The sequence below is a fragment of the Acartia tonsa genome, chromosome 8 (genome assembly GCF_053477335.1).
Source record: "Acartia tonsa isolate MP-2025a chromosome 8, ASM5347733v1, whole genome shotgun sequence".
NCBI classification, from domain to species: domain Eukaryota; kingdom Metazoa; phylum Arthropoda; class Copepoda; order Calanoida; family Acartiidae; genus Acartia; species Acartia tonsa.
Window position 1 is genome coordinate 1,260,185 of NC_137267.1, and position 27,540 is coordinate 1,287,724.

Below are 27,540 nucleotides of genomic sequence, written 5' to 3' on the forward strand. Positions count from 1 at the left end.
GGATTTATTTATATTTTCACTATTTACAATGATAAAGAGATAAATAAATACACTCAAAAATCTGTGAGATAAAGAGTTTAATCATGGGATGGTGGGTTCACAAGGGTAATGTGATAGGGACAGGGGTATTTTTCTATTTTCAAATCACATTATTTATTTGGCTTAAAAAACAAAAGGATATTGAAAGCTTTTGCTGAAGTATAATAACTTAAAACAGTGATGATCACAATTAGAATCTGAAGGTTTGTTAGTCACTAGTATGGACTATTATTAAGCTATTATTAGCATTTAATGACATGTATATGAAATTTTTATGATTTTTTGCAATCTTAAAATAAAAATGCGTGTAAAAATAGTTTTAATTTTAAAAAATTTTGCAGTTATTATAAAAAAAGAATAGTCAGCAAAGGATAAATGATCCTAAAAATATCGGGTTTTTGGGCTAATTCTACTAAATTGTAATGAGCAAAATGATATACACTTTTTGATGAACCAAGTTAAATTAATCCATAAATAAATTCAGATGGTACAAGCTTGTGTACTTTAATAATTATCTTATCAAATAAAAATTTAAAAAATCTATATTTTGTTTTAAGTAAAAATTTACCAATTTTTTTTACATTTTTTTCAGATTATCTCATATAACAAAATAAACCTTTGATTGTTTTTTGTTTTGCAGTAAGCTGTGCTATTAACCGGTATCGAGTATTATTGAATCTATATTTACAAGCTTTCAAACATTAAATTACTTTATCATAATTGTATTTTAACCATAGCCTAACCAACTTTTATTCATTTTTAAAGTTTTGTAAAGCATATACAACATTCTTTTCAAGATTAACTCATAATTTACACCAAAAATATTTTACTTCCTCATATTAAAACAAGATTCAAGTTAATTTTCAAGTTGAAAATTTTACATACAAGGGTTAATATGAAGAGAATGATAAAAAATATAGTTAACACAGCAAGATAAATCTCATCCAATTAAAGGATTTATTGTCAATTTTATAACAATTTAACAAGTGCAAAATTTAGGGAAATTATATAAGCTCTACAAAAAATTAATATGAACCAGTATTGCAATATAATTGCATAGTTATTTATACAAATTAAAAACTAAATACAATAAATTACATAAATTGTCATCTATAATTGAGCAGAGCTGTAATAACTAAGGTTGGTATGAAAATTAGAAGTTGAATGCCTGACAATGCAGCTGAATTACATTTATCCTCCTCACAGAAACACATGTGGCCATGCCTAAAAATAAAATTTTTTTTTAACAAAATGTGCTTTTTGACAGTTAAAGTAATAAAAATGTAGGGAAGTAAAATTTTTAAAATGAATAATTTTGGAGTTTATGTCATTAAAGCTGTGTTTCCTCACATATTTCAAGATAGTCATCTATCTAGGCTGTTGATATCCCAATACTTATTGGGCGAATGGACACCCTAGATCTAAGACACCAAGTATGTTTCAAGATGCATAGAGAGGGCTAAAACCCTAAGCAACCCCTTGGCCCAATAGGTATTTGTAGATAGACTGCTGAAAAAATAAAATGAGGATAAGATTCAAAATTTAAGACACACAATTATTGTGTTTATCTTTAAATAGTATGTATTTTTAGGAAGCCATTTTTAAATCGGCGTTTTTGTAGTTAATCTACAATAAAAGGGAAATGTTAAGGTATAAAAATATTGCATTAGCACTCTTGGCTTTTTACACCGCTGCATTCTCACAAATAAAGAGATAAAAAATTTCAATATACTAAAATTTTGGCTTCAAATCTAAAGTTTAAGACTCCAACTAGTTTCAACTATCCATAAGCTAATTCTTTTTATCAATAGAAAAGCAAATATTTTTAGATTTTATGAAATCCTAAAGTAAGCTTTTTTTTAGTAAGTATCTAAACTTCAACAAATTAGAATTTTGCAGTGCACAAAAACTAACAATTTGAACCATTAAACAGAATTCTAACATGTTTTACTTAGATCATTTAATAACAAAAACATGGATTTTTAGGTTGTAAATTAGTCTACATGAAAGATTTTTAAATATTTTGTATTCTGTTCACTAAGCCTTTGATTTAAAAAGATATATTTTCTATTTACGCTTTATTCATAGGTGACTCTCGCTATCCTTACCCAATATATGTTTAATATAATTCCAAATATACTTAAATTTATTTTCTTTAAATTACTGATCCCATTATTCCTGTTTAATCCTAAAGATTACTGCAATAATAGACCTATTAATAAAAGGCAACAGAGTACAATGAATTGTTTGGATAATGGATAGCTCTGAAGTAAGCAATGCATGTTAGAATTGTCCTATAGATTTCAACCCAAGCATAAAGATTTCTCTTATAATAGTTATTTTCTAAGAACCTAAAGAAAGGTTTAATAAAGTAACTCTTCCCTTTAAGTTCACTTTCTGTAGCAACGAGTAAAAATGCCAATCTATGAATAATAAGTCTATTGTCAAATTTGCAATCCTACTCAAAGCTTTTACATTCAACATTACATTTTTTTGTATTGTCTTTATCTTTAAGATTTAGAGGCATATCTGTAAGCATTTTTATTTCTCTTCTTTCATTAGTTTTCCTTTAAAAAGCGTAGATTTTCTAAACTTAGGGTTGTTCCTTCCTTTCGTCCTTAACGGATAGATACTATCGTTAATTTAGACATGTTAGAATTGTCCTATCCTGTAATAGTAGGATAAGATTTAGAAAGCGCAGATACTCTATCATTGTTACAAAAAAGTTATTATGTCCATTTTGAAAATTTTTGACATTAACTTTTTGTCCTATTTATCTCATATTTGGAATAATGGTTTCTGGAACAACAAGGTACAATATTAGAAGCAAAGTTCTGTGTTTTATGTTCGTTTGTCTTACCGTTTGATTTAACATAACATTATCTTTTGTTTTAATAAAGTCAATCATATAGAAAGGTCAACCAATAAACAAACAAGAATTAATAAGATATTACTATAGAATAAAAGAGTAATTGGAAGACAAACAGACACAGGCTGCATAATATTTAGCAGTAGGCATATCATAGTTCTAGATTGGTTATATATTAGATGAACATTGTTTAGCAAAATCCTGGCAGACACACAAAGTGAGTTTTAGAGTAAAAGTGCTTTCAATAAAGGAAACTGTTATTCCATAAAAGAGTTGTGTAAAGATGAGGATACATCATATGAAGCTGAAATACTTTTAACAGCTTCACCTATATTATATTGGGATCTTAAGGGATAAGACATTAGATGATAAATTGATATATATACCATTACCCAGGGGTAGCAATTCTAACCAACAATTCTACAAAAATCACGAAACCTTATAGTGTATCTGTTGGTATTTTGACATGGATCTAAGGAGGGGTGGGAAAGAAGGGGAGGAAAAGGGGAAGGGGGTTGTGGGGAAATTTCCTTTAGAGTTGTTTGTCAGAATATCATTCCCTTATTTCTGACCATTACCTATGTCCCTCCATCATACAAGCATGGTTCACCATAAAGAAATTAACTTCAAAATCATCTGTACACGTTCGTCGTATTTGATAATGCTCTAAAACATAAGAAATTAATTATTAAATGGAATCAGGGATAAGACAATAATCGTTAAATGTATATACCCCCCTAATTATGATAATTTTTTTTTTTAAATGTTACTTTTTCGAAATTCGAAAATTACAATTTAAAGACAATCGTATTATATAGTAGTAAGCTTTTTTTTCTGTGTAGCGAAAGATCTCGCTAACTGCTGAACCTATATGGTTTTCCTTTTGCAGTGAAGCTTATCAAGAGGTCCAGGGAAGATTTTTATCTATTTTGGAGGAGGGTATATTGACCCTCTAAAAAATACCCCCAACTTTCCAAAATTGTTATTTATTTATTCTTTTAGAACTTAAATTGGAAAGACTCTCCTCTACACCTTTAATGCCCCTAGAGGCTTTAAAAATAATTTTAAAACTAAGACTTACCGGTTCCTGTAAACTGAACCATTTTTACACAGCAACCACTACAGGGTCGTAGAGGGGGCATTGTATCCTAGATAGATAGATAGATAAATACATAGGTAGATATATTTTTACACAGCAACCACTACAGGGACGTAGGGGGGGCATTGTATCCTAGATAGATAGATAGTTAGGTATGTGGATAGATAGATAGATAAATAGGGTCATATATAGATATATTCTTACACAGCAACCACTACAGGGTCGTAGAGGGGGCATTGTATCCTAGATATATAGATAGATAAATAGATAGTTATAAAGATAGATACATAGATAGATCGATACATAGGTAGATATATTTTTACACAGCAACCACTACAGGGACGTAGAGCGGGCATTGTATCCTAGATAGATAAATAGATAGATAGATACAAAAGTTATTAAAAGTTAAGTGTAACTGAAGATTGCTTAATGCATGAAACATAATGTTTTACAAATAAACTTTTGTATTTCATTCTATGTGGACTATATAGATAAATAGATAGATACATAGATAGATCGATGCATAGGTAGATATATTTTTACATAGAAACCACTACAGGGACGTAGAGGGGCAATTGTATCCTGGATAGATAGATAGTTAGGTATATGGATAGATAGATAGATAGATAGATAGATATATAGTAAATAGATTGATAGATAGATAGATCGATACATAGGTAGATATATTTTTACACAGCAACCACTACAGGGTCGTAGAGGAGCATTGTATCCTAGATAGATATATATAATAGATGGATATATTTTTACACAACAACCACTACAGGGAAGTATCCTAGATAGATAGTTATATAGACAGATACATAGATAGATAGATACACATCAACCACTACAGGGCCGTAGGGGAGGCATTATATCCTAGATAGATAGGTATATGGATAGATAGATAGTTATATAGATAGATACATAGATAGATCGATACATAGATAGATCGATACATAGGTAGTTATATTTTTACATAGAAACCACTACAGGGACGTAGAGGGGGCATTGTATCCTAGATAGATAGATAGTTAGATAGATAATGGGTATATAGATAGATGGATAGATAGATAAATTTATAGATTGTTAGGAAGGTAGGCCTACAATTAGACATGCATTTTACACATAATTTGTGTAAGTTAGACTTTGGAAGAGCATTTGATACAATGCTACAAGATTATCAGTCTTTAAAGATATTGGAAAAAAATGTAAAGAAAGATATCAAGAAGTAGTTGTATAAATAAATCAATATAATACAGGTTAATATTAGGTTAGATTGTGAGAAGGTTTACCTCAAAGTGATTAGTCGAACACATAGCACCCCCCCTTTACCCTCCTTTTTATTTTGAAATAAATTGAAAATAAGCGGTGGGGGTACTCTAAGAGTTTATTTTTTTCCCATTACTTTAGGGTAAGGGTAAGTCATATTTAGTACTGGGTTAGGGCACCGTAGCAATAGGCCCTGTAGGGTCAAAACCAAACAAAGAGTTATGTATACGTATAATATATTTTATTTTAAAAAATGAACTTACCATAGGATATGTCCAATTCCATGGGTCGGCGCAGCGTGGGTCATCCCATGTGTTACACTCGAAACAGTCTATCTCCACACCAGCTAGAAACAATTAATAATAGTTAGATAGATAGATAGAAAGATAGATAGATAGATAGATAGCACAGCGGGGGTCATCCCATGTGTTACACTCGAAACAGCTAAAAAAAACATTTAGTATTGATTAGAGTTTTAGATCTCTCCACGCATCTTAAAACATACTCTGGATTTCATGATTGCAGTGTAAAGCGTCCATTCACCCGATAGACAACCAACCCTTTGATTGCACGACCTTAGTCTGGAAGTCCTAACTGAGCATGGTAATGAGTTGCGCCTGTTTATCTACCTAGGTATTCCCCCTTACTATAGATGCCACGCGCCTGACATACAATTTAGAGGTACCACTTTAACGTCTCTAGTATGACGTAGACTCGAACCCGACACCTCCCCGACAGCAAGCCGACACGTTACCAATTGAGCTAATTCCTTTAATATTTTGTTTTAGTCAGGGATCTTAAGACAATGGCAGATATGCATTAATGTACGTACATCCCAAATTTTAATAAATAATTTTAGCGAAAATATATTTTGAAAAGTTTGCACAAACCAGTTAGATTTTAGTAAAGTTAAATCTGATCAATGATTAAGTTAGTTAAAATCCCCCTATCGATTTTAAACTTTACATGATTCCTATAATAAGTAGGTATAATTTATTATAAATTGTACTCTATAATCAATACTAAAATGCATTTTTGATCATTTTAAACGTAATTTAGTTGTTAATCTAAAGAAACTTTAAAAATAAACTTGAGTGGTTTTATGCTATTTTTCTACACCTATCCCCTTTTCATCCCCATTTAAAAAGAATACATAAAACTATTATCAAACTATTTTGAATTATTTAAGCTCTTTAAGCTTGAACAATCTTTGAATAAGTTTTTCATACTTGCTTAAAATAGTGTACATTAAATCCCACATATTTAAAAGTTTATGTTTCATATTTGCAAAAAAAGACTTAATATCAAAAGCTTTCAAATAAAATTATTGTCGTTATTGTATTGTATTTGTGGCATCGTATTATAGACAGATTTCCGCGGATATTAAAAAGAAAAAAATATAATAACAAGACTGCTATTAGTTTTATGATGTTTATTTTATTATTTGTGCAAAATTGTCTGTAATACGTTGCTATACACTATATATGCTTTTTTAGTATGTCTAAGAACCGGTTTGCAGAAGTGAATATACACCACTTTAAATTATGCAAAATTATTAATCATTAAATTCAAACTTAAACTTAAAGTTACATAATGAAAATCTAGCAAAATCTCTCAAAAAAACTTCTCCAGAAAATAAATGGATTTAATCTAATGGTGTTCTACTCATAGTGTCAAATTATTATTAGAATAGCGTTACATGTTTAGTTTAATTATAGCCTTAATATGGCAATGTCTAGAGGAGGGCGGGGAGGTTAGTAAAATAGCCTTAAACCACCCCAAGACATAAAAGGCTCCCTTTGAGACTTTAGCCAATTCGGATCAGCAATTTCGAAGATCTTAAGCATCAGATAAAAACCTTACTACTTTTATATTCTAAGGATATTTCAGGTAGGGATTGAGGGGGTAGGGGGTGGGGTTATAATGGATCTTGGACAAAGTAGCCTCGGACAAAGTAGCCTAGGACAAAGTAGCCTCCGGACAAAGTAGCCTCTAGGACAAAATATCCTCAGGACATTTACTTAAGAAAAGTAGCCTCCTAGGGAAAGTGTTAATAAAGGTCATGGCCGCAGCGCTCGGCCGCCTGGCCTGCCTAGCCGCGGGCGCTCGGCCCCCTTGCCTATAAACTAACCTAAACATTGTAAAAACAATATTAAAAATTGTAAAAATCTACCAACCAATTTTTGTAAAATCCACGAAATTCTAAACCACCTATATAATTTCCTTAGGAGGCTACTTTTCTTAAGTAAATGTCCCGAGGCTACTTTGTCCTAGAGGCTACTTTGTCTGGAGGCTACTTTGTCAGAGGCTACTTTGTCTGAGGCTACTTTGTCCGAGGCTACTTTGTCCAAGTTCTGTTATACCTAAAATTCTTGGTTTCAAGCGAAAGTAAGATTCATCCCACTTTATTTAATTATTGTTCCCAAAACTTTGCAGGGAGGGAGAGGACATTACACTGGTACCCAAAGTTTTATTACCAAGTGATCTTATTCGTATGCTCAAAAACTTTGGGTACTTTTTTTTTTTAAATTTGATTTGTTGTTTCAAAACAAGTAGTACCCAAACTATTTTATTTACAGAAGGGGTAATTAAGTTTGTCATCATTGGGGATGTACATCAATTTATCGTCCATTGTCTTATCCCTTTGGATCCCTGAAAACTTTGTTATTTCTACGGTTCCTGGGAAATGTAATACAAAATAATACAAATTTTAGATATGCAAAGACAATTATGCCCATAGTAGCGCAACAATAACAAGCAAATAAAACTATATTTATCATACTTTATTTGATCATTGTTTCATAAACTTTCCTAGTTTGATAAATGGAGGAATAGATTGATAGAAAATAAAATATCATGTATACAGAAAAGTATTCTAAATTAAACAAGAACAATTATGTTTATAAGTAGCACAGCAATATCAAGATAATATAAACTAGATTTATCTTACTTTATTTGATCAATGTTTCCTACTTTCAAAATAAAGGGAATATAAAATATTATAAATAAGAAAGAATTATTAAATACCTTCTAATGGATATATTTCTACTTAGATCTTACACCAGATTTTTATTTTCTATAGTAAAGTGAAACACGCTGCGGGCTAAAATAACGATTCTACCCTTCCACCTCCTTAAACCCAACCCATCCTCTCTATACTGGATGTACGAACTGACCAATAAACGAGTTCCATGTTAGCAAGCTAAATTGATGACAATTTTTCTCCTGTCATAATATCCAAGTATATTCTATTTCCATTCACCTAATTTTTCATTATTAATTCTCTGCCTATAATTATACTATATCTCAGCTGGATCTTTAAATCATTTTAGTGGTGAGCCAGATCGGGGTGAGCCGAATTTCAGCCAATCACAGCGCGGCATTTCATAAAATGCTGTGCTCTCATTGGTGGAAAGTTGGCTCACCCCGAACTGGCTCACCAATAAAAAGATTTAAAGATCCAGCTTTGGGTTATGGTAATTTATCCTCCAAGTACATATCCATTTATCTTTATAATCTGTTAAGCTTGCCCTTATCTTAATTAATGTCTGTCTCTACACACTTTATAGTATTTCATTTTATTTATTTTTATTCAGGGATTTAAAGGGATAAGACAATGGACGATAAATTGATGTACATTTATAATGATAATAAAAATTACCCCATCTGTAGATTTCATTTAGTGGTTAAAACGTTTGGAAACTCAAAATTCAATAAAAGTCCCAAAAGGTGTAAAGCAAGCATATAAGAAATTAATTTGTTATAAAACTTTGGGGACTAGTGTAATAAACAACCCAATGTCCCCTTCCTCTCTGATCTTTACACACTTTATTGTATTTTATTTTGTTTATTTTATAGCATTGAAATTTCTCTTTTTAAAGGAACGTAGTAGCTAGTATGAAATAAAGTATGTACATAACTTTAGATCATACTACTAGCGGCTTCGCCCCTAGAATCCAAGGGCTTCACTCCAAGACGCGGATGAAAGTCCAACACCCCTTATTGTTGTCTTATGTGTTATTTTCAGCGTAGTATATGATACCTATTTTTGCGACAATTTTAACATCACAAAACTGGAGTGGGTTTTTAAAAGATAAAAATATATGTTTTTTTCCATAAGTTCTCTGCGTTTAAATCAATAAGTTACTTCGCCCCATGGTGCAGTGGGGTTCCCCACCCCAATTACTGTTTTTTTTTACATAAATAAGAAATTTTTTTTTTTTGAATTGGGGATTTTTTATTTTTTAGTAGGTTGGTGTGACCCTCCCTCCAAGAAAATAGCTTAAAACCACCAGAGGACCAGTAGGTGTATTCCCTGAAGAGAAGAGCCCAATCAGTTCAGCGTTTACTGAGATCCTAAGCTTCAGACGGACAGACAGACGGACGAACAGACATCAAGCTACTTTGTATTATAGATAAAAACTTAGTCATAACTTTAAAACCTATGCTTTTGATCTAGAGAAGGGGTAATTGTGTTTATTATCATTGTGTAGGTACATCAATTTAACGACCATTGTCTTATCCCTTAAGATAGATATACCTAGATGTTATTGTGCTAATTAACCTTACAATATAATACAAATTTCATAGGTAATCAAAAAAATGGGATAGGAAAAATATTCACAAAATTGTATTTCTTCTATAGTCACCATACTATTTCAGTACTGGATAAATTTATTTACATATCCAATTATAATAAACAAAATTACCCTTCTGCAGATTTGATAAAAAGTGAATACGCTGCTATAATTCATAACTTTTGTATTTGATACAAGTACCCAAAGTTTTTAAGCCAACGAATAAGAGAATGTGTTTACAATTATAAATGCTACTCTGCCAAGCACGTGATAATAGTGTATGAATTAAGACCATTAATAACAAGTTTATAACTCCATGCAAAGGTTTTCAAATAAAGGGGTTAGTTGTATTCGAAATAATTCATCACTTTTGTTAATATTCTAGTTAACTAGTCTTAAAAACCCAAGGACACCAGCTTAAATTAGGCTTAGTAACATTCAACAGACAATTAACGCTTTCATTGCACGTCATTTGTCTGAATGTCCCAACTGTACAGGGTGATGAAAGTTGCGTCTGTTATGGGCCGTGGTTTACAGCCTATTTTTTTTCTATTAGTGTCACGTGCCGGGCACAGCACCAGTAGATACTAGTTTTAACGCAGTATGGCACAGATTCGAACTAAAAACCTCCCCGACAGGCACGCTATTATTTGCGCTAATTATTAAAATTGTTACTAAAATTCTACAAGGAAAAGCTTTTGTTGAAACAACATTGTTTTTAAGAGTTCTTGATTCTAAATCTTAGAAAAGTGCATTTAAGCATTTAGTTGTTTAATGTAAATGTTCCCACTTTTCAACTAAAAAAAACAAGTAACTCTAGGAAAAATACTAAAGAATTATTTAAATAAGTTTTTCCTAACATTACTAAATTTTATCAATTCGTTCTGGTAATTGTTAGCTTAAACAGTGTCAAAACGTTTCTATCAATTATCTTAAACTATAGAAGGGTTAATTTTGTCATCATTTTTATGTACATATCAATTTATCATCCATTATCACATCTATCAAGACCCCTGCTTTTAAGTATATACTTTGTATTGAACTGTAACATCAAACAGAAACAGTTAACCAAATCTTTGATTGCACTACCTTTGTCTAAAAGTTTCAACTGTACATGGTGATGAATTATACCTGTTTTGGGCCAAGGCATTAGTCTTACTCTAACTATGTAGTATTTGGTTTTGACGAGGTGTTGAGCCGAGACTTGATCCTATCACCTTCCTAATGCGAGCGGATGCGCTATGTGTTAAGCTACAGTTAAATATCTAACACTGTAGATAAATGCATTTTAAGCAAACGATTTAGAAGATTTTTTTGGTAGGATTTCATGGACACTGTTTACTTGGTGTTCTTGAGTTTACAAAGGACAAATCAAATATTTAGATGCAGAAAAAAAGAACAAGGATTAATTCTTTCCAGTATGGCTTTTAAAACCGATTAATATCCGCCGGATTTGAACCGGTTTTCAAACATACTAAAAATTCATGTATAGCAAATTATTAATCAAAACTAAAACTAAATCCTTATACTAAATTAACAGGATGTCTGTTTGTCTCTTTGTCTGTGTGTTTGTACCAAAGGATCTCGCTAACCGCTGAACCGATCGTGTTCTCCTTAACAGGGTAGCTTCTCATAGGTTCCGGGAAGGTTTATAACTATTTAGAGGGAGGGTACCACCACCCTGCCAAGAGAAATCACCCCTAGAAAAAAATACCCCCCCCCCTCCATAAACATTTTTTTTTACTTTTTCTTTTTAAATCTTAAATAATAAATTTGGTTATAAAATTCGACGTTCCTACCTCAAGTGCCCCTAGAGGCCTCTAGGGGCGTAGCTGCTAGTTAAAACTAAAATAAAAACCATAATATTAAAATCAGTTTTCTCCCTAACCTATCATTATTTTAATTAAATACCAAAGTTTTTAAGCAAACACTGGCTGTAAAACATTGGGTACCAGTGTAATTTAGCGTCCAAAGTCACCCTCCCCCCTACTAATGCCATGTAGCCCTAAAAATAATTGTAGAGTAGCTGCTCTCCTAGAACAAGCTTAAGTTAATGTTCCATGGAGAAAAAAAGTTGTTGCATTTTACAAATGTATAGTGATGGTCAAAAATTATTGAAAAATGTGCATTTTTCGAGAACTTGAGTAATTTATGTAAAACTAGCGGCTTCGCCCCTAGCCTCTAGGGGCTTTGCCCCAAGAGGTGATCAAAAAAAAGTTAAGGCGAAATTTGTAAAAGGACCAAGGAAATCTTTAGCAAAAAAAGGACCAAGGAAATCTTCAGCAAAAAAAAATGGGGGGGGGGTTGTTTTTGGGGGGTGGGGGTGTCCCATCCCCCAAGAAAATAGCCTAAAACCACCACAGGACCAGTAGGTATATACCCTGAAGAGTAGAATCCAATCGGTTCAGTGGTTACCAAGGTTACTTCAGACGGACAAACAGACAGAAGGACGGAGGGACAGACAGAAGGACGGACGGACGGACAGACGGACAGACATCATTCTACTTTGTATTATAGATAAGGCAAATCAGAATTGTATTTTGTAGTACTAGCGGCTACACCCCTAGAGGCCTCATGTTGTCTAAATTGTTTTCTTATAGATAATTTGCCTTTGTTAAGATGATTTTTATTTGTGTTTCTAAATATTTTTTGGCTTTCTTGTCAATTTCTTTTGGGAGGGTGGTTTTTTAAAATTGAAAAAAAAATTAATTTAAAAGAGGATAACGCCGATTTTTTTAGTCTGTATATATGTATCGATATCTACTGAACCAATTGAATTCTTAATTTTAGGGAAGCTTTGCCTAAGTCACAGAATATTTTTGGGCTGTTTAATCTTTCTCTCATTGAATACATATCCCCTGTATAGTTATACTAGGGCGCAACCGCTAGTACTCAAAAAACGCAATTATAACCATTAAATGAAAAAAGTCTGATATTAAACTACATCATTAAAAGCATAATAAAAATAGATTTTCGATAATTGATAAATGCAAGTACATATATAGGTATACCCAGGGATTTAAAGGGATAAGACAATGGCCAATAAATTGATATACATCCCTAATGATGATACACAAAATTACCCTTTCTTTAGGTAACAATTAGTGGTTGAAACTTTGGACACTTAACTTAATGAACTAACCAATCAAAATGCATTATTAGTCCCCAAAGTTGTCGAGCCATTGAATAAGAAAACGTTCTTATAAAATATTGGGGACTTGTGTAATAAACAGCCCAATGTCCCCTACCTACCTGGGTATACCATTAATTTAACAATACATTTATAAAACTAGATGGTCAGTCAGACATAACTTAAAAAGGAATTTCTAGTAGATGAAGATTTTTATTGGTCAGTTCATTCATCATGTAGAAAATGAAGGTTATGGGGTAAGTGCCTGGATCGTATCGTTATTTTAGCCTACTGTGAGAATCACTTTATTAGAGTACATGAAAAGCTGGTGCAACATCCAAGTAATAATATATCGATTGTCACATATGACTTTTTGTTCATAGCTATTAGATTTTGTCACCCTTTTTTCAGTATATTTTTTTGTATAATTACAAGTCTAATTTTTTTCCATAATAGTTCTGCGAAAAAAAAACATTATACATTACTTACTAATGTTTGAGAACAGTTATTTGTCACAAAGTATTATAGACAGCTTTCCGCGGATATTAAAATAAAAAAATATAAGATTAAAACCATTTTTTTAGTCCTGAGGGTCCGAAGTCCTGGGCTAACAAAAGTGATTTAATTGTATGATTTTTATTACAATATTAGTACAAAATTGACTGTATTACGAAACTGTTTTTCATTTTTTGAGAATGGCTAAAAACCGTTTTTAATCCAGCGGACATTAATCGGTTTGGAGGCCATACTGGAAATGTAATTATTATATATTTTTACAGTTGCTTTCTGTTTACTTATAACATAATTAACACTACTTAATTAGGGGGGAGGGGACATTGGACTCTATATTATACTGGTACAATAAGTTTATAAACCCGTACTTTTATTTGTTAGCTTGAAAAACTTAATTGAAAAACTTAATTAAATAAAATCTTGATTGCTTGTTTAAATTTATCGGTGTCCAAACTTTTTAACCGATGATTTTATTTAACAGAAAGGGGTAATCTTGTTTATCATGATTGTTATGCATTAGTGATGTACATTTTTTTATTTGTTCAACAAATTTGAAATTACCCCTTCTGTAGATTAAAATTATTAATGGAAAAACATTGACGCTGGTTGTTTGTATCAACCAATTAAGATAGAATTAGTTATGAATGTTTCTACTGTTGGGTACTTGTCTAAATTACTCCTTTTTCATCAGGAATAAGGTATAACCAACAAGCGAAATAAATATAAAATAATATTTGGGGGGGAAATGGAGAGGTCGTCAATTTTACGATGTGTTGCCCCCCAACGACAGCTGAAAACCATGTATAGGTTTCGTGATTTTTTTCCGAACTAATTTCATAGTTGGTATAAGCTGCTTTTTCATTAAAAACAAAATAGCACTTGTCACGTAAAAATAAAATATACTTACACATACAATCTCCCCCAGCTGATAACGATGAAGGAATTACTGACAACAAAATAAGCCCTGAAAAATATATTTAAGATTAATTCAAAGATTTTAAAGGTGTTTGGGTGCTTTCCTTCAAAGTGCCTAGCGAACATAGAACCCCATATGCCCTTAATTTTATAAAGAGAATTAAAGGGTTAAGGTAGTTTCTTCCTTAATTCTTTACACTCACGGGAAGCCCTTACCCTGCGGGGCTTTCCTGTACCAAATATGACGCTTATAACTTATAATAATTGAAACCAGAAAAAAACTATACCACTCTTATCTTTATTTTTTTTCAAAATAAGGTGGGAGGGGGGGGGGTTGTGCTTGACTAGGTACTTTGAGGGAAATATCAGCTATAAATCTTTGAATAAAAGTAGTAATCACCCATTTCAACATTAAATTAAACAAGAATTCATTGCTGATATAAAATCGACATAACGATATTAATTGTGAATTTAAGTCAGCCCAAACTACTTTTATCATATGCAAAAAAAATGAACAGTAAAATTAAGTCAATACAAATACTACTTAATAGAGTAGCTTTAATTTACAATGTCATCTTGGCAGCTATTATCTTTAAAACTATTAAAGGTATTTTTAAAGAAAATCCATTTAAACATTTTGTCTCACTTTTACTTTCCCTAAAGAGAACAAGGATGACAACATTGATAGAAGCGAAGCTAATACAATATTAACCAAAACTTAACCCTTACAGATCGGGGGGGGGGGGGGGTCATATTGACCCCCCCCCTCTAGTTTTTTCATTGTCATTTTTTTTGTAGGTAAGATAGAGAGTTGTGACTTCATGACTTTTTAAGTTTAGTAATTATACGTCGGCAAGAGTTGATTTTATTAGGATATCTGGTCTGTGTCGGTCGTGTTGTCCGGTCAAAGTCGGTTGGGTAGCACCAAAATTTTAAAAAAAATTCTAAATAAATCTTAATTTCTACATTATGACTTCAGTGTATAAGGTAGAAACCTAAAATTTTTTTGGTGAATACTGAGATATCAATGACCTTATGAGAAAAGTGGTGTTATGACCGTTTGACCGCACCCTGACCGATTTTATGACCGATTTTTGTCCGGCTTTACTACAGACATATATCATGAATATTGCAGCTTCTATTACAGCTAGAGACCTATAAATTTTTTTGGTAAATCCTTGAGCAACAATAAACAGATAAAAATATTAATTGGCGCCGGCAACCGCCGTTTTACCGCCGTAACCGCCGAAAATGGCGGTTTCCGTTATTTGCCGTTTTTCGGCGATGATCAGAAAAAGTATTTTTTTTGTTATGAAAAATAAAAGTTCGTCCTAAAATTTGGTCATCCTAGCTGCTAAATTGGTCGCTCTACAGCTGTTTTAAATTTTAGCGGCTGGCCGCTAAAAAGCGGCTAAGGGGCGGCCTGACCGCTATGACTAGAAAAAGTAATTTTATCTAAAAATACACATGAACCACCGGAAAAAAATTTTACGTCTTTATCTGTAACAGAAGCCGAGATAGAGGGGGGGGTCAATATGACCCCCCCCCCCCCCGATCTATTAAGGTGGGAATTGGGGCCCGATCTGTAAGGGTTAAATGAAGTAATGTGTGCATGTACCGAAAGATTTCACTTACAGAATGTTTTTATTTTATTTTTGAACTAAAATTAAAAGTGGAGGGTCGACTTCAAACTTCCCCTTCTCTAGAGGCCTTTATTGGCGTAGCCGCTAGTCCTTATAATAAAGTAACAGGATGTCTATATGTCTGTCTGTCTGTTTGTCTTCACCGAAGAATCTCGCTAACCGCTGATCCGATCGGGTTCTCCTTTACAGGGTAGCTTCTCATAGGTCCCGGGAAGGTTAATAACTATTTTTAGGGAGGGTACCACCACCCTTCTAATAGAAATCGCCCCTAGAAAAAAAATACCTACATCGATTAACAAATTTTTTTTTACTTTATCTTTTAAAATCTAAAATAATACATTGGGTTTTTTTAATTCGACTCTTCCCTCCTTAAGTGCCCCTAGATGCCTCTAGGGGCGTAGCCGCCAGTATTTTATAAAGTAATATTTTGTTTGTTTGTTTGTTTATTAAAATCCCTCTAACCACTAAACTAATTTAGTTCTCCGTTTCACGGAAGCTTATACATAGTTTCAAGAGTTGATTAAGGATATATTGATTATAGATATGAGCAGTTCTTGTAATGGTTTTTGGCTATTATATGCCCCTCTTCTAATGTATCTGTGGTATCCGCCTAGGGTAAATGGCAGACACCAGAGTTCGAATAAAGACTACGGCAGTGTGAACAGACGTGGACACCTATACTATAGAGAAGCTACGCTTCTCTAGCAATCACTAAATAATAAACATAGTCTATTCAGTTGTTTCTTTATTGCAGGTCTAAGGATAACTAAGGTTGTACAACATAACATAAATACATATGGATTAGGAATAAAGATAGTTAAAGATAAATCATACAGTAAAACATAGATAATTGCAATGGTTAGGTAGAAGGCTATCCCTGTCTGGGGCAGGCAGGATAGCCCATGGAACAGCACAATAGGTAGATCAGCATAGAGGGGTTGAGTGGTAGGTCTGGGTACTAAAGAGGGAAGGTTTGGATGATTACTTGTGACAACAACAGTCTGTGTGGGGGTGATTCTATCAGGTGAGGGAAGGCTTAGATCCTTTATCCTCAGGGTTGAGGTGGTGCTGATAACTTGGTGGTTGAAGGGGAAGGTTCCGGTGCTTAAGATGGGAGAGGGAGGGGTAACACCCCTCCCTCCATTTGCAGGACAACTGAGAGATGAAACCAATACCGTTATCTGACATATTTTCAGGTGGCTTTACAATTGTAGAATAACAGGATTTAGCTAGGTGCGTAGCATCACTATAATGTCTTGGTTTCTGCATGGTCCAGAGCTGCCGCATACCACAACTCTCCCCTCGGAAGGCTGGAGGGGTTGTCTGCACCGCCAGACTTCCGACAGTGGTTGCGGCCTTCAGTTTGTTGTCCTTGTGGAATGGGTCCGCCAGGATACCAGCTGCTGAATGGTGGTGGACTCCAGCCCTCCCCAGGTCGAACGGAATCTGCTATATCTGCTGGAGTAGCTGGTCCTGTTGGATGTTCTGGCCGTTGGATGTGTACCTCTGAGGCCACCCTGGCAACCTCCAGGGGTGGCACAGCACATGAGGGGGCTTGGACCAACAGCCGCCTGGTATACACCTCTTCAGGTTTCTCCACTGGGCTGGTGGTCTCCATCGTGTTGGTCACCTTGCTGCTGGCAGGCTGGCTACTGGATGCAGGCGCAGCTTCTTCGCCCTCGGGGCTGGTCAGGTTCATTCGGCTTCCAGGGTCTCTGTCAACGCGGACAGGTGGTGGTTGCCATACTGTAGGCGCGTTGCCTCCCTCAGGCTCATCCTGGACATTGACAGGGTGGTACATGGCAGTCAGACCTGCGGGGTAGGGGGAGGTAACAGTCCATCCCTCATGCCGGGGGCTGTCTTGGATCTGCAAGGGTGGCTCCGCTCTAGTTGGCTGGGAGACAGGCCCATCCACGGCCACTGCTGCTGGTGGGCTGGAGGCACAAGGCTCCGGATTTCCTCCCCTAGCCTGAAGGGGTCCAGGCACATCGTCTCCATCTTGGGTAGACATAATTGTTGGGGATCCTCTACTTCTATGGTTAGGCTCGGCACTTGGCGCATCTAGTTGAGTTACTCCCCAGGCAGCGGTCAAAGCTTCTTCAGTTTGGCTGGTAATGGCTGATATCCTGGTTCCTGGGGCAGATGCAGGGGGCGCAGGCAAGTTTGGCCCAGCCCAAACTTCCTGGTACACCAGCGCAATACAATTACCCTGGCTTGGTTGAGGGAGGTAGACAGCTGGATGCAGTTGAGGGTGAGGGACAGCTGGACTCTCCCTGCTGGCTGGGGGCTCTGGCTGGCTGGGGGTGACGAGTGTCACCCCTTCCTCTGGGGCTGCGGGCTCATTCCGGGGTCCAGGTATCTCGGTGGCGGCGACGGTTGTCGCCCCAGGCACCAGCGTGGGGGCGCTGGATAGCACCCCCCAGTCTTCACAGGGATCCAGGTCTCTCGGTGGCGGCGACGGTTGTCGCCCCAGGCACCAGCGTGGGGCGCTGGATAGCACCCCCCAGTCTTCACAGGTGGCGGCGACGGTTGTCGCCCCAGACATCAGCTTGGTGGTGCAGGGAAGCACCTCTCGTTCCTTCCAGGTGGCGACGCCGGTTGGCGTCCCAGACATCGACTCAGACTCGTTGGCTAGCGCCTCTTGCCTCTCCCACTCGGCGGCCGCCAGGGCCTCCCCGTACACCGTCCCGGTGGCGCTGGGTAGCGCCCTTCAGCTCTTGCTGGGGGTGACAGGGGCTACGGACACCGGTCCCCTGTGGTTGAGGCTGCGGTCCAGGCCAACCCGGTTGGGTTCAGCCGCTCCTCCCAGCACGTTGATCCTGGCCACTATGGTCCCAATCTGAGACACAGACTCCTGGGTAGCCGCGGCCCCAGCGGCGGCAGCTGGTTGGGGTAACGGCTGGGCATCTCCCTTCAGGTGGACCTGGGTGTCAGACTGGTTGCATGCAGGTTGTTGGGCGGCCTGGTGTTTCTTCATTGCCTGGTCCCAACCGGTTCTACACTTGGCGGCTGTGTGGCCGTTGAAGCGGCAGCGCCCCTTCGTCCAGCTGGGTCCCATCAGGCCGGCTTCTCCAGGGTGTATCAACCTGCCAGGTCTCTCCTCCTCCAGTTGGGGCACCAGCTGACAAACAGGGTCTCCCCTACTAGGGGTCAGGCGGTGCTGGGCTGCTTGTGGTGGCTCCTTGGTTACATTCAGCCTCCTCCCCATACACACAGGTCCCTTCCATCCAACAGCGGCTCTCCTCTCCTGGGTGGCGAGGCCAGCCTCGGCCTTAGCTTCTGCAGGTGCTTCTCCACATGAGGGATCCTGCCTCTGGGTATGCCAGGTAGTTGGTAGCAAAGGCCGTTGATGGTGCCAGTCGGAAAGGGGGCTATGATCTCTGGGGGGTACCTGTGACCAGTGTGTGGACAGGTACCCACAGTTGAACCAGCAAGGCCCAGAAGATGCCATACTGATGGTAGCCTGAACTGTAGTCTGGACTGCCAGCAGGCTGTTGGTAGCCACCTGAGTTGGGCCAGAGTTGCCAGCTGGTATTGCGTCCCGGCCAGGCTCCGTCAGCTGCTGGTGGGGAGCCCCTGCGGTGGTTCTGGTTTTGGCAGGGGGTGGCCTTCTTATTGACTTCCCTAGTTGGAGCTCTGCATCCTGGTGGGCCTCCATCTCCAGCAGCATGGGGGAACTTGGCCGGGACATGTGCAGTGGTTCAACAGAGTAGAGGCATCTGGTCTTGGAGTGTGGGGGAACAGCCTCACTGCTGCTGGTCAACCCTGCTCCCTCCGTGCTGGGTAAAGCCTTCCACTGCAGCAGGTCACCAGTCCCCATCCTTAGGCCGGTCCCCAGTCGTTCCATGCCTGGGGGCTCCCAGGGAGGCTTGGGTGGCGGCTCCCCCACCCCCAGGTTCGCGTCGGGCATCTGGGTGAAGAGTCTATTCCCCTGGGACAGCTCCCCATCCTCCAGCTTGGTGAGGCCAGCGCCAGGGAGGACCTTTCCACCCCAGAAACAGGTGGTACTGGCCCTAGGGCTGGGCCCCTTTGGAGTCTCAGTTCTGGTGGTAGTGGCCATCTTGGGGCTGGCCACTAAGTCTCTGAAGCTTGTCACCTTCTCATTAGGCTCAGTTGCATCGTTCAATACCCCCAGGGGGACACCTACAGGTTCAGCAATCCCCAGTCCAGTATTGCTATTTCTCGTGCGTTGAGCACCAACTGAACAGGAGCTGTGCAGCGGACATTCAGTCACCCTTCCAGACAAGGGCATCTCAGGGACCAGGGGTCTGTGACCTGGCATGTGTTTGATGTTCACTGTACTCAACACAGTAGGCCAAAGTAATAACAGAAGCAGTATCTTGTATGAAGAAGCAGAGAGTGGTGGGGTACAGATGTTGGTGGTTCTGGTCCAAATGAAGACTTCTGTCCACCACAGTGCCAGCAGCAGGCCTAGGCACACAGTTAATGCCCAATCAGGAATGTCTTCTGTTGCCGCACGTCGGGCCAGGGGCTGACAAGTTCTTATCTTGTAGATATAGGAGCAGAGTAGAGTAGCCGCGCCGCAAGGAGGTTCGAGCCGGCTCACCCCTAGTATAAATACTATAGCTGTGTAATTAGGGTGGTAGTCCACGTAGCCGTAGGCTCGGTCCTCCTGGCTCAAGAGTTTCTGTGGCTGGCGCGTCCCCATGATAAGTAGCAGGGGGTTGGTCTGTTGGTGCCAGCGTCTTGTTTAACTGTTGAGCCTGAGTTGTTCTCCTTTCCAGTATAGCTCTTGATTTCTGTGATAACCAGCGGATCTTAGCTTAAAGGTAAGAGGGAATATGTTAGGTATCCATAGAGGTCTCTAGGAGCGTATCCGCTAGTAGATATATGGATAGGTAGGCTATCTATATATATATATGGCTACACTCCCATATATATATATATCTACGTGTATAAGAATATCCCCAGAGCTAGCTAGCTTTCCTCCTTGCTCCAAAAAAATCACGCTTCCTCTGTATATAGTTTACAACTATGAGGGTCGATGGTCCAGGTACACACCACCACTGCCCAGTGTGGGGCATCAAGTCAGGCTATATCCACAGGGTGGGCGTACTTTCGTTCAGTTACCATATCAGTTTCCAATGTTGTATGGTGAGGTTAGTATTCACTTACTTGCACCCATGATACAAAACAACACTATTTATCACTTGGGTATTTATATATACATATATTTGTTTCACTAACCACTCAGCTTTGAAGTAGGGTTGGCAGGGCTAGGAAGATGTTGAGGGTCTGAGCGGGTTTTAAGGAACTGGTTTAGTTTTCCTTATCACACTGTAGATAGGGAGGGAGGAGCTTGCAAGTTTTTTTTCTCCTAAAAAAATATCTCTGTTGTATGCTATAGAGTGGCCCCTCTCCTGTGTGTGTGTGTGTGTGTGTGTGCGTGAAATCTCCTTTCCGTGCAGCGCGCTTACGCACCGTCAATCCGCGCACACAGATAAAACGCGCACTTATCCCTCAACTCGCTCTCTCGTTGGTCCGCTTTGTCCGTTGAAGTTTATGATATTTCCGCACTCCGTTGCGCTACCCGTAAATGGCGCTCTGTGTTCCCGGTCACTAGCTCCACACCATGGGCGGACTTAGTCAAGTGTGGGTAGGAGGGGGGAAGCGCGTGAGGGGACGGGGTAAATCCGTCCGTTCCCCCTGTGAGGAAGGGGGGAATGCCGTGGGTTTGAGGTAACTGTGTAATGAGGTAATATTGCCCTCTCTCCTTAATCCTAGGTTTATTTTTATATCACCTTGATTGTATTCTCTTCAATGGAGAGTGAGCCCCTCCCCTTCCTCTGAAATAAGGGGTGTATTGTTGTTGTGCTGTAGGCTTGAGGTAATTAGATTGTGTATCAGGGCATTTGTTATATTACATCTAGCTTCTATTTTTGTCCTTATCACAATTACATAACAGATTTGTTTACCAACCCTGTTCTATTTTTAGTTGTTATCACAATACACAGTAAATCCAAGCCTGTTCTATTTTTAGTTTTTATCACAACACAACAAATTGTTTGCCAATCTTTGCTCATAAATCTATTGTTTAACCATCACACCATGGTGGTAATCCCTGCAATGTGATATAATATCTGTTTTTCTAGATGGGTGGCTGCGTTGTAGCCTCTCAGGATACTTGGAGTTGACGTAGTTTTCTCTGCTTTGGTGCACTACACTCGTATGTTGGCTCGCAGCTCGCAGCTATGTGGCGTGTTTCAGCCTATCGGCGGCAGGGAATGTCCCGTCCTGCTAGCGCCGCTTGCAGCTATGTGGCATGTTTCAGCCTATCGGCGGCAGGGAATGTCCCGTCCTGCTAGCGCCGCTTATCCAAATCCGGCTGATGGCGGCAGGGAATGTCCCGTCCTGCTAGCGCCACTGGTTCGGATCCTGCTATCTCTTGCAGTAAAATTGGCCTATTTTCAGCCGTTTACACTTATTTGGCTTGTTTCAGCCGGTCCGCAGGCCTGTTTCAGCCTTTTGAGCGCTCAATTCTCCGTTAGATGTCGGCGCTTCTCGCAGTTCTTCGTCAAGTTTCACTTCCACAACTGCCGGATGCAGAGTTAGACTTGCTGTCCAGGGTGGGTAATTCAGGTTGCTTGTGTCAGTTTTGCCAGTTTCACTGCTGGGAGTACCTTAGCCTCAGCTGCGCGTCTGCTCTACACTTGTGGTTCGCCGTAATCTCACACAGCTGTCACCAAAAGTTGTGGTATCCGCCTAGGGTAAATGGCAGACACCAGAGTTCGAATAAAGACTACGGCAGTGTGAACAGACGTGGACACCTATACTATAGAGAAGCTACGCTTCTCTAGCAATCACTAAATAATAAACATAGTCTATTCAGTTGTTTCTTTATTGCAGGTCTAAGGATAACTAAGGTTGTACAACATAACATAAATACATATGGATTAGGAATAAAGATAGTTAAAGATAAATCATACAGTAAAACATAGATAATTGCAATGGTTAGGTAGATGGCTATCCCTGTCTGGGGCAGGCAGGATAGCCCATGGAACAGCACAATAGGTAGATCAGCATAGAGGGGTTGAGTGGTAGGTCTGGGTACTAAAGAGGGAAGGTTTGGATGATTACTTGTGACAACAACAGTCTGTGTGGGGGTGATTCTATCAGGTGAGGGAAGGCTTAGATCCTTTATCCTCAGGGTTGAGGTGGTGCTGATAACTTGGTGGTTGAAGGGGAAGGTTCCGGTGCTTAAGATGGGAGAGGGAGGGGTAACACCCCTCCCTCCATTTGCAGGACAACTGAGAGATGAAACCAATACCGTTATCTGACATATTTTCAGGTGGCTTTACAATTGTAGAATAACAGGATTTAGCTAGGTGCGTAGCATCACTATAATGTCTTGGTTTCTGCATGGTCCAGAGCTGCCGCATACCACATATCCTCTAAATGTTTATCAAGAGATGAGCCAATTGGCGATATATTGATGTATATCCCCCGTTATGATAAAAAAATTACCTCTTCTGAATATTAAAGTAAAAGAATAGAGGGGGCAAGAGCTTTATGTAACTTTGTCCACAGGGCGGGAACCCTGTACCGTTTTTGTATTGGAACTTTGAAATCAGCTAATCGCGTAGGAAATATAAACACAGCCGAGACCCTGAAAACGAACAGAAAGCAATTGCTGACAGACAAAAAGTGTCTTTGCCACTTGGGCCAGGAAGTTGTTTGGATTATACATCTCATCTAATACAATTATCACACAAATTATAGAAAAGCTTTGCTTTAAAAGAATGTCAGGATTTTTCCGGATTCCTATAACTGGACTAATATTGGTAGGCTTTCACGTCCGTAAAAATATAGTCAATTATCTTAAAATTAAAGTACAAACTTAAAAAAGATAAATACACCTTTTGTAGTATTAAATTTTTTTTTTGGATATTGCAAGTTTATGAAACAACGAAGCAAACTATAATAAGTTAATGAGCCAAAAAATGAGAATGCGTTATTATAAAATTTGGGAACCAAAGTTTTAACAGTCCAATTGACCCTTCCCTATTTGCAAAATAGTGAATATAAGAAGGGGGGAAGGGGGGTAAAAGGGTTTCTTATAATTGGCAGTATTATCAATTTTACGTCCTTTATCTTATCCCTTAAGATCCCTGTAATGTGATAATATGATTTTCTCGTATTCATTCGAATCCGGTGGATAGGAACCGGTTCTCATCCATACGAAAAAACTATGTCTAGCATCATATTATATCCAGCTTTCTACGAATATAAAAATGTACAATCATAAGATTAAATTCAGTTTTTTTAGCCCACGGGGCTAAAAAAACTAGTTTTAATCTTATAATTGTACATTCTATATCCGCGGAAAGCCGTTTATAATACGATGCGAGAAATAACTGATATGATATATTTGCAGAAGTGAACGCACACCCGTGGACAAATATCTGTAGAATTGCCGAGCCTTTTTTTGGGGGGACAGTCTTAAAATTTCCCATACAAAAAAGGGCGCCGAACAATTGATTAGCGGCTCCCCATAATATAAAGGATTCTACCCTGCAAGGATTTGAGCTCCTATAAGGGGATATAAAATATTATTGAAAGCGAAGCTTTTCTATAATAAGGGTTGGTCCGTATGTCCGTAACGGATAGCTTTTTACGTTAATTTAGGCATGTTAAAATTGTCCTATCGATTTTAAACTTTCCATGGTAATTCCTATAGTCGTTAGGTACGATTTAGAAAGCGTAGCAACTCTATAATCGTTACCAAAATGTCCGTACGTCCATTTTAAACATGTTGATTTTTTACTTTTTGATTGATCTAATCATTTGATTGATCTGAATTTTGGTTTATTGATTTGTGGGACAACAAAGTATAATGTTATAAGCGAAGCAACTCTATAAGTAAGTCCTAAAAATGTAAGTATTTCCATATACATTATCCTGTATCAAGCAGTTTTTCAACAAATTTACTTACAATTTTGCTTTGACTCTTATGCATTATATTCTGATTATTCAGTTTTGACACTATACAAGTGTTAATGTCCATTTGTCATCCAGGTTTTTATTTTAAAATCAAAAGGGGCCGCAGGAGTGTCAGTTTAAAAACGATAGTATTAAAAAATATTATTAAGTAAAGCACTTAAAATTTCTTTTCCAGTATGGCTTCGAAACTGATTAATATCCAGTGGATTACAACCAGTTCTTACACATACTGAAAATTCATGTATAACATTGCAGTATTAAATACAATTTTCCATGAATATTAAAATGAAAATAAAAATTAAGAAATTCTACTTTTTAGGCACTTTCAAAAACTTGAATTTTATTGGTGCTTTTTTAGACATTGCAAAATTGGAGTTTAGACCCGTTTTTATTTTGAGTAAGATTTTAGCAAAATTTGTGCACATGTTTGTTTTACAAAATAGAATGCTAATTGAAGGGTTAATGTTACACACGGGATGTGCCTTCAGTTCTGCATAGAGCGGTAATTGCTAACCACTAAACCGTAATGGTGTAGGTAAGGGTTGGGAGGGTACTTCGCCCTTAAAAATATTGCCCCTCTTTTATTTTTAAATTTTAAATTGAATGTCAAAGGTCAACCTTAAATTTTAGGGGGAAAGGAAAGCCCCTTAAAGAAGTTCAATGTTTACATATGAGGTAAATTAGTTATCTTTAAGGAATATAATTGACCCCCTAACTTCAGTACCCAGTGGATGAAAATTCGCTAGATTAAAACCGGTTCTCAGCTATTCTTAAAAATAATTTTTAGCATTGTATTTTAAACAATTGTATACGAATTAAGATCAAAATTTGATTTGTAAGCCTGGGCATTCGGCCCTTCGAGCCAAACAAAACTTGTTTATAATTTCCAATTTTTCATTTTAATATTGTATTTGGTATGAAGCGAATAATAACTATTATAAATCTTTCTGCCAAACTCTAAAGTATGTTCAGAAGCTGCTAAAATTACAAATTGACCATATTTCCTCTCCAAAGCTCTATAAAAGCCGTAAATATTGCTTTGTGAGATCATATTTTTGTGATCATAATCAATATTACTAGCGACAACGCTCCTAGAGGCCTTTAGGGGATTTGAGGGGTGGGGGAAAACGACTGCCTATCTTCAATGTAAAAAGAAAATGCAAACAATCTTTTTGGGATGATAATTTTTCCTAAAGGCGATTTTTCTTGGAGAGGTGGTGGCTCCCTTCCCCTAAATAGTTATATATACTTTATTTAACTTATTTTTTCAAACTGCGCCCCTATAAAGTGTGAAACAGATATTTAACTTTGTGAAAGATACTCAACGCTGGTTCTATAAAACTGATAACTTAGTAGAGAAACACTTCAATATAAGGCTAATATGTCCTTATATTCTAATGTGATCCTAACTAAATACTGTATGAAAGAAACCGCCACTAGTCAAATTTGACACATTGTCCACTCACTGACAGATTTACCCAGATATGTTCATACAAAATACATGCAGCTATAGGATTTTTTAGCGAATTAATACCATCTAATATTGCATTTTAAAGATTATATATAATCTTTTTTTTATGTTGTTTTAAAAATCAAAGAGTTGGTTGTCTGGTGGCTGTTACTTAACCTAATACTCTAAAGCTTCCACCTAACTTCAAAAACCTCTTGATTTTGGACAAAAATATATTTTAGTGGTTATTTGCCTTTGTACTTCAAAATATATTTATCATTTCTAGCCTTTTGGGTATCAGTAATTAATAAAATGAGTAAAAATAGAATTTTAACTACATTGTGAAAATTCTCTTTTGAAAGATTTATTTTGTGCCTATTATTTGTCTCTCCTTCTTTACATTGCTATGCGCCCAAAACTAAAATATGTGAACAGTTGACTTATTTTCCAAGTAGGGAGGGGACATTGCGTTGTTTTATACATTAGTCCCCAAAAGTTTATAATAACGTTTTCTTGTTTAACAACTTTGAGGTCTTTAATTGAATTTTTGATTGGTTGGTTCAATAAGTTGAGTATCCAAACGTCAACCACTAATTTTAATCTACAGTAGGGGTAATTTAGTGTATCATCTTTGAGGATGTCATGATTCCTATGTTAAATTATCATGGTTATCATTCAAAGTGAAGCTTCTCATAGGACCAGAGATTTTTATTCCAAAAAATCTATTTTCTTCCTATTTTTAAAATTTTTAAAAATTGTTAGATAGGTAGATAGATAGATAGATGGATAAATATATAGATAGATAGACGTCTAGACAGGTATATAGATAGATAGGAAGATACTAACCGCAGGCAAGGGTGTATAGGGCTGAAATCATGTTGATATATCTTTCACAAATCTAACACCAATATCAGATTGATAGATAGGAAGATTGATAGACAGATAGATAGAAAGATACTCACCGTAGGCAAGGGTGTATAGGGCTGGAATCATGTTGATATATCTAACTTCACAATGCTAACATCAATCTCATTTTTAATCATTCTATCTTGGCAGTAACATCACTTAGATCTCT

The 27,540-nt window shown here is 37.3% G+C and overlaps 1 protein-coding gene across 2 annotated transcripts; it reads right to left on the reverse strand.

Moving 5' to 3' along the window:
• Positions 1–11: 11 nt before the first annotated feature.
• On the reverse strand, positions 12–27,540 carry LOC145325773 (UPAR/Ly6 domain-containing protein qvr-like). 2 transcript variants are annotated; one of them, XM_080168730.1, is made up of 6 exons: positions 27,428–27,540; positions 14,404–14,460; positions 5,540–5,622; positions 3,990–4,056; positions 3,487–3,574; positions 12–1,263 (listed from the first exon to the last, which is right to left on the reverse strand). In XM_080168730.1, exons 1-6 carry the CDS (start codon positions 27,456–27,458, stop codon positions 1,146–1,148), a joined length of 444 nt encoding a protein of 147 aa, XP_080024856.1. In that variant the 5' UTR covers positions 27,459–27,540; the 3' UTR covers positions 12–1,145. The 2 variants fall into 2 exon arrangements, with proteins under 2 accessions (XP_080024856.1, XP_080024857.1); XM_080168731.1 differs by lacking the exon at positions 27,428–27,540 and adding an exon at positions 27,312–27,378.

Coding starts and splice junctions, on each gene's coding strand:
- LOC145325773 (XM_080168730.1), bottom strand. CDS start 27,458: ATGATTCCAGCCCTATACACCCTTGCCTACG. Junction 14,461..27,427: donor CCTATACACCCTTGCCTACG/GTGAGTATCTTT, acceptor TATATTTTTCAG/GGCTTATTTTGTTGTCAGTA. Junction 4,057..5,539: donor GGAATTGGACATATCCTATG/GTAAGTTCATTT, acceptor CTATCTATCTAG/GATACAATGCCCCCTCTACG.